The following is a 12,630-nucleotide window of genomic DNA, read 5'->3' on the forward strand; positions in this document are numbered from 1 at the left end:
ATTCATGAAATGTGTTATATATTATCATCAAATAGGATTATAAAAGGGAAAAAGGAAAGAAATCAACTTGAACAAAATATTCAAGAACAAGAGGATGGCGAGGCGGAAGTTAACAGGTTTCAAAAATTATGCAGCTTCCCCAAGATCAAGGATGCAATTCTCATAGCAATACGGAGCATCATATTTCGGAATTAGGCTAGTTTTCACACTTTAAATCCATCTGTGCTTTGTATTATTTCATCAAAAATAATCTAACATAATTCAGAATTGCAATAATACAAAGAAATTTCTCTCACAAAGTACAGTGAAATTTTCAAACCAAGTTTATGAAATTCATCGTCTAAACAATAAAAAATCAATATTCACCGTCTCCCTCTTAAGTAAGAGTATTTTGTTCATTTAAGTGATTCTGCCTCTGCCCAAAAGATGCAAAGAAACTCTGTGCAAATCGCCAAAACCATAACAGCATTCATATATAACTCCAGATCTTATAAACAAATTTGCAATTTTTTTTTTTTTTTTTTTTTTTACTATCCAGTACAAGAAATGATACCCTTCCTTTTTTTTTTTTTTTTTCCCCTAATAAAAGAAGCAATCTTGGGAATATACAGTAACAAATTTTGTGCAGGCTAAGCAACTTATGAAGAACACACCCAACCAATCTGAAATGGTACAAACAATATTTGGAAGAACACGATGCATGTGCTAAACTGGAAAGTTTCCCGGCGGTATGGAAGTGAAGAATCATTAACCATCAAGCGCGTCAGAGAGGAGAGGTTTCTTGTTAATCATATATGTTGCTAACACCGAGAGAAGTAAAACAATAAACGCCATGAATATACACATTCGATTATGTTGCCCTTCCTCTACCGTCCCATCTGCTTCAAGTTCCGGAACCATATTTGTGGCATCATTTGCAGAAACAGAAGATTCCACTTCAGTCACACACGCAGATGCATCTTTTGGTGATACATCCACCTGATTCAAATCATTTATAACTGATGTTTAGAATCATGATATACAGTCACATACAGAAAAAGTTTGTCTGTCTGCCAAAAATGCTCGCTCACAAAGGTAAAAGAAATTGTCAACATTATAAATTTCTGAAAGTAAATGCTCCATTAGTTTTGTAACAAGGTTTTTTGTGATATTAAAATTTCCAGTTTAATCCCGAACATTGCAGTGAAAAATAACATGCAGCAAGTTATATCATAAGAAATATTGACTTAAAGAGAGTAAAAATTGAATTTGTTGACAAGCTTATTTTTGAATGACTTTCGTTTTTCAGTTTTGCTGAGCTCCAACTATCAAATCATGGTTGGTAATTGAGAAGGCAGCGAAAGAACAGTTGATCTACGCTCATCAAATGGCAGCATATTTTGATTATGTCATTGATGGAAGATTTAAGTAGATGATTAACAGTGCATCAGTTTTTTGAACCCCATGTGCTGGAACTATTGTAATAGGTTGATTGCTTAGAATTACAAAGCACCAATTAGACCTACATACGATATGCTGCTAGGTAACAGGAAAACCATTTGCCACTAATTTCAAATACATACAATGGGTAGATAGCTCAAAATTGCTAGCATGATATGAGTGTCTTTTTTTTTTTTTTTTTTCCATCCTAAGGTAGACAAGAAACAAAAAGAAGAGCAAAAGACAGTTATTCTAAACAGCAAAACTTGGAAGCAAAAGAGAAGCCTGAGTTAACACCCATTCAGCAGTATCATTGCGTTAAACTCTAGGGTTACTTCTTTGCAGTGTTTGAACTAAGCTATGAAACGGAGCACAGAATTACAGGAATGAAGGTTGTTTTTAAGTCAAACCAGAAACCAAAAGGAAATAAACTGCAAGACAAAGAACAGAAAAAGGGCAAAAAAATAATGGTAGGAGAATCTGCAAAACAGAGAATTCATTTAACAAATGCTAGATGGCAAAACAAACAAATCTGGTCCAGTCAGTTGCAATGTTATAGGATTTGGGATATAGAAAGAGATTATACACTGTTATTATAATTTGTTGAACTCCAGAAATTATCAATCTATGATATCTTTGTCAGCGGTATCATCAATCTTAAAGTCATTACAACCACTTCAATGTAATCAAACACATACTCATGAATAATGACTAATGAGTTAAGCTTATTGCTTGTTTGATGGTGCTTACGTATGCTCAACTGCTTCTACAAATTACTCTCATCCCAAAATTATCTATCATAGTCAGAGTAGTAGCTATTATCTGTTTGTAGGTACTACCGTCCGCTGATGCATTTCTTGATGGAAGAAGAATTCCTTTTGGACATTAATTGGTGAGGCCCTCAAAGGCTTCACACAGCTTTGTTTTATTGTATGTGGTCTCTCTTCTCTAGGCAGGAAATTGAATGTGTTAAGCCTGATCTTATCATTTAGATCACATTAAAGAAGTCGAGTCCGTTACTAGTAATCGGGGCTGGGGATCAGGCAGACATAACATCGATGCCTCTCCCTCTCTCTCTATCTCTATCTCTCTCATGCACATACACACACAAATTTCTACATCCACTGTCACAGAAAATAAGAAAAGAAATAGTAGCACTAACCTGGAAATTTCTAGATGATGATTCAGTTGGTGCTTCCTCAAATGGTTTTGTGCTAGTAGCATTAGACGAATCATGCTTAGAAGAAAGGAACTCGTCATCATCAGCACCTAAATTCTCATCCAGACTTGCAAATATATCACCTTTTGTTTTCTGTAACTTCTCCACCAAAATTTTGTTTTCGACGGTTAAAGAATATAACTGCACCAAAATCAAATCCAGTAAGTTTTTAGATTAGATGAGCCGATATATCAGTTCCCTTATTCTAAAAACAAAAAAGCACAAAGTCAAAAATGGCAAGGAAGTCTCCGGCTACTGAATTAAATTGGAAAGAGCAAGATAGAAAAGGGGCAAGTAATAGGTGCATGCCAAGTTTGAATCAAGGAGATGGTGAAGTAAATACCTGCTTCTTGACGCGCTCCCTTTCAATGGCTAGTTGCATAACCATGTCCATAATAAACTTGGTCTTAACATTAATGTCCTTTGCAATTGTTGCTTTTGCATCTTCAGCTTGCTGCAAGGATGTCTCCAAAGATTCTATTCTTGTCCTCATGAAACTTAGTTCATTGTTAAGCTCTAAGTTTGTTTCAGTTAATACAACACATTGCTCCTCCGCATTCTCAGCCTTGATATCAGCTTTTGAAACCTTTGATTTCAGTTCCTCAATTAAAGTTTCCATATCCCATATTGCAGAATACAACATATTCTGTTGCTCTTGACTTGCTTCAGAGGATGCCCTTGCATGTTGTAGTTGAATTTCTAATTCCCTCAACTGCTTCTCGAGTAAGCTAACCTTCTTTGTGTCACTATCATTATTATTTTTAAGAAAACCCAGCTCTTCCGTAAGTTCCACATTTGTGTCTGTTAGCCGTGTAATCTTAGCCTCTGCAGTTTGCACTCTACTTTCTGCAATATAAATGTTTTCTTTCAGAGAATCAACCATATGGTCCATCTCTCTAAGTTGTTCTTGATTGGCTTCAATGGAGGCATTTGCATTCTTCAGCTGAAACTCAGATTTTTTCAGTTGTTCTTCAAGCAATTTAACTCTCTCCCTCAAAGAGCATACTTCAGAATTTTCAGCAATAAGCTCTGAAATGCGGCTCTCAAGCTTTTTAAAAGTATTTTCTCTGCTTTTGAGCTGCTCTAGGCAAACAAAGAGCTTAGAGTTTGCCTCATCTTCCCGCTGACATGAACCATTTAAATTGAATTGAACAATTTGAAGTCGACCAACCAGTTCCTTTGAAGTCCCCATCAGCACCTCTGCTGCATTTTCTGCTTCTAAAAACCTTCCCCAAACAACCTCTGCTGCCTCTTCCATACACAAAGCTACTTGTTCAGTTAAACGTACCTTTAATTTCAGATCTTCTTCATTTTGTTTTGAATCTGACAACTTCTTCTCGAGATGTAGCTCTCTTCCAAGAGATTTCTCCAGCATCCTTAGTATATGCCTTTGTTGATCAACAGTCTGCAATTTTGGCTTCATAACAACATTTGCAACTTGACCGTTTTCTGATAACCCCAGAAGGCTGTCATATTTCCCTGTTAACATGCATGTGTCAGAAAACTACTCATTCATCACACTATATAATTAAGAGTAAACTGGTTCTTTATTGGACAAAATTTAATTACTTACAATCATTATGAATAAAATTGAAAAGTCTTCTTTGCAGCTTGCTTAAGTGCATCTTGATCTCAAACACCTCCTCCTTTGACTTCTTCAATGATTCTTCAGAATCGTGTAACTTGACTTCCATTACAATAAACAACTCTCTCAAGTGTCTGCAAGAAGTTATTTTCTGATGGGCATCAACAATCACTGCTTGGAGAGTACGCATGAAATTGTCTAGATCTCTTACCTCAGAATCTAGAATAGCAGATAACAAATCAAATAACAATGCCTTCTCCATAAGATCTTCCGAGCTATTATCAATTTCCGCGGCAATTGCTTCGAGAGCATTTTCAGAAGACATCACATGCATCAAAAGTGTATCCAAATTTGCCAACTTCTCAGAAGAATATGCCAAGTCTAAGTCCACTCTAGTTAGAAGTTCCATGATACTCTCTATTTCTCCTGTATCCTTAGCATCCGATGTGTCACCTTCATGTGTGTAAAATTTGCCCAACTCTGTATCATCATCAACATTATGAGCAGTATAGTCATCCATTCCTGTTGTTATCTTGTTCTGGCTTGCAACCTGAGAAACGAAAATAAAAATATATAGAAAAAAGAAATTCCAACTTTCCAAGCACCTAATTTACTTTTTCAACACAATTAGAAATATAACAATGCCCAAAAAGAGTGAAAACAAATAGTGAAGAGTTGCCCTTAATCTCCACCCCAATCTCTCCACCAAAGAAAAGGGAAAAGGAAAAGTAAAGAACAACAACAAAAAGTAGTTTTAGATGGTGTTGGATAAACATCAGCATCACTGACAAACAAATTAAACAACCGAATATGCCACTTCGTATTTCTCAGTTCCATATACTAGAAGCCTTTTTTTTTTCTTCTAAACAGAGTGTGAAGCATAAAAAATGTCAACATAATTTCAATGATGCTCTCTATTTTTATCAAGAATACTATTATGCATTTTCCTTGATGAAATGTCACAGCTGAGTTATGTCAAACATTATTTATGGGATTGTATTTGATGGATTGACACAACCACTTTTTAGGGTTTAACTATCTCACTAACTCACAATTCAGATGCATGTTATATTACACACTGCAAATATTCATTTAAATGTAGTGTGGATAGTTAGACGCAAGTAGTCACACAATAAAAATGAACCAAGAACTCTATAACTAATATGGGGAAACCATGCTGTGACAGTGTCACATAAAAATTAAGAGGGCGAAATTGATCAGTCAAATAACATAATCAAATCGAATAACAAATATAGAAGACATAAGTGACCTCTAAAAGGTCTACTTAAGGGAGAAAACACACACACACACCAAAGGCATTTTATTTTAGTAAAAATTCAGAAAACCCAAATTAGGATCAAAGGCATTTTGTTTTAGTAAAAATTCAGAAAACCCAAATTAGGTTAAAAGGAGTGGAAGCCAATACTAGGTTTTTAAATCCAAAAAACACAAGAGTATGCTTCTAGCCTCCTACAAATTAGTCTACTGAACACCACTTTTACAACACCCCCACCCCCCCCCCCCCCCCCCCCCCCCCCGGTCCACAATGGAGGTGTCGGGCCTCTTAGAGCATCCCATAATCCATCACCGAGCACATGCAGTCTCTCTGTCCCGGGAAAATTCCCTAGTGTTGGCCCCAAAGGGATTTGAACTCTCAATATCCTTAATGAAACTTTGGATAGGCACATTAGTTTGTTTTTTTTTTGTTAAAGGAAGATTCATGAAGATTATATAACTATAGTTCTTCTAGTGTAAATAGGTATCTCTTTCCTTCATCAAACTTAGTGCACTAAGTACTACAATTTTTCTTAAAAGGAGCGTCTGCTATCACACAGTATATCATATCTCAATCTGAATTAAACAATTCAAATCAATTTCAAAAGTCAGTGAAGATTTTGAAACTTATTCATAGCTTTTTCATTGTCTTGTTACCCAGTAATTCAAATTAAATATAAACCAGTCATTCAATATTGGGACCACTAAATCACATTAAATTTCAACAATTAATTCTTTCAATCGAAATAATAGAACTTCAACCATCAAGCACAGAGCCATCAGTAAACCATACATAAAAGTTATAAACAAAACACACACACACAATTATCATCCTTGGAAGTCAAAACTATTGAATTGCATGAAACAATCAACAACAAAATTATTATTTCGAGCAAGGATTCTGCTACAGTAATTGTGAATGAAACTTTCATCATCCCAGAAATTTTCAGGGAAAATTTACAGAATTGAGTAAAGTAGGAGTTACCTTGGAAAATCTTTATGGGTCTCACTAGGATCAGGAAATCAACAGACAGAAACTACGGTTGGGGTCGTGATTCGTGAACTGTGGTCTCTCATTCCATATATGTTTCTAATTACCGTTAATTCAATGAGAGAGACTCAACAGTCTTCTCATTGATCTAGGACTGAGTGGTGTGAGTCTAACATGAGCCGCGGATGCAGGATAGACCCGTATGGTCCAGTCAACCTGTGAATGCACATGATCTTTTCTCGTGCATTTTAATTTCTGTGCTTGGTTAGGTTTTCTGGTCCAATGCTGTAAAGTAAGAAAAAGTGAGCGCTCTCTTGTCCTCTCATCTTTAGCTTTAGATGCAAAAGATCATGATGTGCCTTTATTGGGTCCCATTCATCTCTATCGGATTTATATTTGATTACAACACTCTATCTAATTTTAATTCATTCGCCAACCAATAAATGTTGTATTTTTTAAAATTTTATTTAACAGAGGTTGAAATTGGTTGAAAATAATTACTAGAGTCTTACATATATTGTGATTGATTTTCAACTAACTACTGTAATGATTGTCCGTTCACAATTACAATTACTTTATTTTTACTTGAATAAGTGTGTAAATTATAAAAAATAAAATAAAAAAATCATTTTATCGCAAATGGAACAAACCAACCCGAACTGTATAGTTGGATTTGCTTCTATAATACTCCCTCAGTCCTTTATGAGTTGTTCATTTTTTGTTTTATAATATTTTAAGGAGACATGCAATTAATGCATTGTCCTCATTTCAAATTACTAAATTGTTCTTCAAATTTTAAAAATTTATAATTCCAAGTTGTAAGATTTTTGAAAAGTTAAAAATGTAATAATTATGAAAAGATAGCATTTATTTTGTTTGACCTTTCAAAGTGGACATTTAATTTGGGACAAGGGAAAAATTGACTACTAATAAGAGACATAGGGAGTAGTTTAATTTTGATTTAAAAAATTAAAGAACTCTTTAATAATAATTCCGTTCAAATTAAAAAGGACCCTACCAAATTTTATGGAGTTTTAATGATAAATTGATAATTATATATATAGTGCACATGATTAATTTTTTATTAGTACAGAATTATGATTCTTATATATTTTTTAATTTTTGTTATAATATATATGTATATAAGAAAGTCAAAAGTGCAATAATTTTTTTTTTTATTTTATATTATTTGGGAGTATAATAATAAAATCACCTTAAGACCTGATCACAAATTGTGATCGGGGGTCCGCACAAGATTTTTGAAAAGTAATATACTAATATATAAAAAATAAATAAAAAAGAAATTCATACTATTATGGATTATTCTTATTAATTAGAATTTAAATGTAATTGGATATAAAGCTGACACTTCCAACCAAAAAAAAGTTTGAACCACTCTACTTCTAGTCTAGCAATAAAGGCTAGGAATATTTCATTCTATTTTTAGTGACAATATAATCTCAGGTCATTAAATAAGTCTCTCTATCAAACAAATTTTGTAATTTAAGAATATTTTGTTTGATCCTAAACGGTGTCATTCCAATGAAAATATTCTAATTGGGAGACCCAATTAATTAGAAAACCATAGTGGGACGCATGTTCGCTGGCGCATGTTAGCTTTACCAGCAGAATCCAATAATTGAGAGTTTTTATTTTTCGAAAATAATCCAATAATTGGTTTTAAACGACACACAATAGGACAAGAACATATAAATACAATAAAAGCCCATTTAAGTCTAGGTATCTTGTGACGTACGTTGTGATGCATTAATTACTTTTATGAAGTAAAACGACATTAATTTCCAAAGATTGACGACTAGTGAGTCGTGATCTTCGAACGATATCAATAATAAATTGTCATTAATTTGAGACCACCATTCAATACGAAGTCTATTTTATTGTGTTTAGACATAGTCTTTAGACTTACGATATTATATATATATATATATAGTAACTTTCACTTATAAATAGACAGTATAGTGACTACACAGATCTGGTTCAACAGGTTTAGTTTGTTGCTTTTTTTGGATTATGATTTTATGTATGGATTACATGACCTTCATATGGGATATGTTCATCAAACCTAATTCCTATTTGGATATGATCAAATACGCTGTCTGGTCCACTATTTGGTCCACTGAGAAAATATTAAATATTTCAAGATATAATATTCAGGCAATGACAGTCTTTGAAACATGAATATAGTGGTGGGTCACACCACATTTAAAGACTGGAATAGTCTAGGAGTACTATACCTTCGAATATTTAATACTTTCTCGTTTAAAGTATTACATACCCTAAGGATATAATACCCAGGGCAATGGCAATCCTTGGATCATGAATGTGGTGGTGGGCCTCACCACATTCAAGGGTTGGGATGACTTTGGGTACCATACCTTCCGATATTTAATACTTTCTCGTTTCACTTCATTTTTATTCAACAATTGAGATATAGATCCCTTCAGGAAAAAATCCTCTCCACTCTCTCACTAAACGATGTCAAGTAAACATTTGACGGTAGTGTTATACAGAATATATTATTATAAAATTCAACTTTACCTTTTGGTTGAATTTAAGACAAAATTAAAAAGCAAAATAACTTCACTTTAAAACAATTCAACAAAAATTAAAATATATATACATAACATGTTACTTAAACAAAATTAGAAGGAAGAACAAATCATAATAATGCGTTATTAGGGTTAATATACAGCTACTTCAAAAATAGATCTAAATCACTCAATTGACAAAACTTCTTCAAATCAAAAATTTCAAACCGTAATTGCGTAGGATTCGGTCAAATTGAACAATTTTAATTCTTTCACTACAAACTAAATCTTACCTCATAACTTTAAATTCTAAAGAGAAGGATTGAAAAAAAAAAAAAAGTGTGGCTAAGTTTCTCTATATATGTATATTACTGGCTACTTCTATTATGTGTTCTTCCCTTTTTTTATTCCTTTTTTTTTTTTTTTTTTTTTTTTTTTTTTTTTTTTTTATCTTTTCCGCCTCTCTCCTTATATATACACACATATATGTGCCAAAATTAGCAAATGTAATATATATATATATATATATATATATACATATCTTCCCATAGTTCTTCTGCTATACTTTGTTATTATATTTTTTTTTAGGGTTTAAATTTGAACCAACTGGGATCATAAAGTGAAAGTCAATTCATTAGAAACTTAGTAAATATGAATTTAACTCCGCCAAGTCAGTTTTTTTACCGCTCACTGGACTAATCCAATAAAAAGTAACTGGAAAAGAATTTTTTTCGAATCCCTCTTGTACGGAAAGAATCTGTGCACAATATTATGCACCAAAACATCACTATTTTGATGCATAGCACGGAGACCCGATATAGAATGTTGAATTCTGTATCGGTGATATCATTTGATGCATGTGAAGGACGACCTATTGCACAAATTCCCTCCTAACATTCATCTTGTCTAAAATCCAATTAGTCTTTAACAAGTACAAAAACATTAGGGGAACCAGAGACAAACTTGAGGCCTTGACCCGCCAATCATCTTGAACTCTAAACTTCCCTAAACTTTGGTGTTTCATTTTGATTTCGGTTATGACATCTGGGTGGGCCAATGAACATTCAGATTGGGCTTCAACAAGAACTTCCCACATTCCAAGCCCAGCAATTGGACCAGCACATTGTTAATAAATGAAGTTGTCAAGTGATGACCATATATTTATTCATTTTTCACTTTTGCATTCATATAAATAATAGGTTATACTATATATATATATATATATATATATATATATATATATACTTGAATGTAACATTTATATTTTAGCAAGCTAGGGCTACTGCAAAAAAATAAAATAAATAAAAAATAAATTGTGATAGTCATGAAAGGAACAAAATTTATTAAATAAATAAAAATGGTGCTAAAGATATATTTTTCTCCTAAAAATACCCTACCATGCAGCAAATCACTTAGGGCCTATTTGGCACGTGTTTTATTTTTCTGTTTTTATTTTAACCCGAAACAAAACAAGTGTTTTATTGTATTGTATTTTGAATAGTAATAATTGGAAGCATATTTGGTAATGTCTATTTGTTGCAAAAAATTTTGAAAGCAAAAATATAAAACATGTTTGACAAAAAGAGTGTTGCAAGTTCAAAAAATATAATGGCTAATTTAAAAAGGTCATTTCAGAGTTTTTCAAATATATATATATATATATATATAGGTACTGTTTATTGATACAGTACTCATTGTTACTGTGTATAAACATTGATTGCTATTCATGAACCGTTTTGGCATTCGGCATTGTGCAAAAGAAAATGCATACCAAACCCTTGCCTTGTTACTTGTTTCCCATTCTTTTCCTAATTATGTTTGGCTTGCTTTTTCAAAGCACTATAGTTGTTACCCAAAGCAGAAAATTGCCTGGAAAAGCTAGCCAAAATGGTGCCAAAAATAAATAAAATGGTAGTTGGACAATATGCAAAGCAATAATGTATAGGCACTTAGTGTTAATACCACATGGATCACTCCTAACAACATGTCTCCTCCAAGATTAATTGGAGAAATGTGAATCCTACCACTAAGCCCTTTCGTAGAGACATTGCCAACAGCAACAGGCAATTAAGTGATTGTAATGGTGAGTTTTGCGGACCAAAATGTTGATTTGAAACACATGGAATTATAGCACTTTATAGACAAAAATTAAGGAGATTCAAAATCTTTAAATACTAAAATGTCACAACCTTAAAAACTAGGTCTCTCAATCTCAGAAGGGATCAAAACCATTTAAGGAATAAGAATAACCCAAGTTTCAATATGTGACTGTCTATATGATATGGGCGGGTGTAATGTAGGCGGGTATTGACTGGTTACAGGGTGCCATTATCTCACATCACCTAAGAAAGGTGAAGTGTTATAGGTTCTACACATTTCTATAACATAACGGGTTTTAAAACTGTGATAACCGTGAACTCATTAGAACTCCAAAATTAAACGTATTTAACTCTTAGTAGTACTAGTGTTGAAAAGTTTACAGGGTATCATTATCATAACATAACCTGTTTTAAAGTTGTGATGACCGTGAACCCATCAGAACTTCAAAGTTAATCAATATTGAAAAATTTCTGAATAATATTATGTCTGGATAGAATAAACTTATGAATAATATTATGTCGGTATAGGATGAAGGTATTAACACAACACTTGCAAATTTTAACCTCAAAGCCTATATATATATAACTTTAATACTTTTAGAATATGGATGAGACCGAGGTCTCTGGTCGGGAGAAGCCAAAAACGAATAATATTATGTCCGAATAGGGTCAGGTGTAAGATTATTTATTTAATTGTGACTCACATGATTTGGACATGTGACATATTAGTGGGTGGTTAATTAAAATAGATATCAGATTAATATTATATTATTTGGTCAACTTATAAATTACCTTTTTGGTAATTACTTATTGAAAAAGTGTTTTCCTTTCTTGCTTCCTACTTTGATAGAAAATGGAATTAGGTTATTAAAAGGAAAACTAGTCCTCTCTGTCTTTATAAAAGTGCATATATTTCATCAATTATGTACAATTAATGATACAACACGTAAAAGTTTTATATGTGTAAAAGGGCAAAAGAGAGAAATCGGTTTCTACATTTTGACTATTGTAGTTTAGTACGTTATTTGCTCCGTAGAAAGAATTTCGACGTTGGATTTGATCTCTACAATATTTTTAATCACAGATCAAGGTATTTATATCTAACTATATTTATTTATGAATTATAGATATGTGATAATAATGAAATTTTAAGATTATGGGATTCATGTTTATTTGTGATGAATGACTTAATACGAATTAATTATAGTTTACATCATATTGTTACACAGCACTTGCAAGTTTTAACTCATCAAACACTAATGTATATAGAAACCTATATAAATATATATATAACTTTAATATTTTTAGAATATGAATGACACCAACTGATTAAACAGTGGCATACAATAATATGAATCACTAATAAATATTGTATTTGTACTTATGTGATATCGATAACATAGCATTACGGATGTACTGAAATCTTCGTATGTGTATGTATGATGATCTCTCCCCAAGCCAAATTCACTCTCCAAACCAAATATATGTAATTA

General features: G+C 32.7%; 1 protein-coding gene across 1 annotated transcript; it reads right to left on the reverse strand.

Annotated features, from left to right (window-relative positions):
- Positions 1-506: 506 nt before the first annotated feature.
- Positions 507-6,781, reverse strand: LOC132294745 (WPP domain-interacting tail-anchored protein 2-like). The gene is made up of 5 exons (XM_059792713.1): positions 6,484-6,781; positions 4,212-4,773; positions 2,982-4,117; positions 2,582-2,779; positions 507-978 (listed from the first exon to the last, which is right to left on the reverse strand). The coding sequence occupies exons 2-5, from the start codon at positions 4,741-4,743 to the stop codon at positions 748-750; spliced, it is 2,097 nt and encodes a 698-aa protein (XP_059648696.1). The 5' UTR covers positions 4,744-4,773; positions 6,484-6,781; the 3' UTR covers positions 507-747.
- Between the last annotated feature and the right edge of the window lie 5,849 nt (positions 6,782-12,630).

This window comes from Cornus florida, unplaced genomic scaffold, assembly GCF_030987335.1.
Source record: "Cornus florida cultivar Cherokee Brave unplaced genomic scaffold, ASM3098733v1 CherokeeBrave_3.0.0_Hap2_Chr02, whole genome shotgun sequence".
Taxonomy (NCBI): domain Eukaryota; kingdom Viridiplantae; phylum Streptophyta; class Magnoliopsida; order Cornales; family Cornaceae; genus Cornus; species Cornus florida.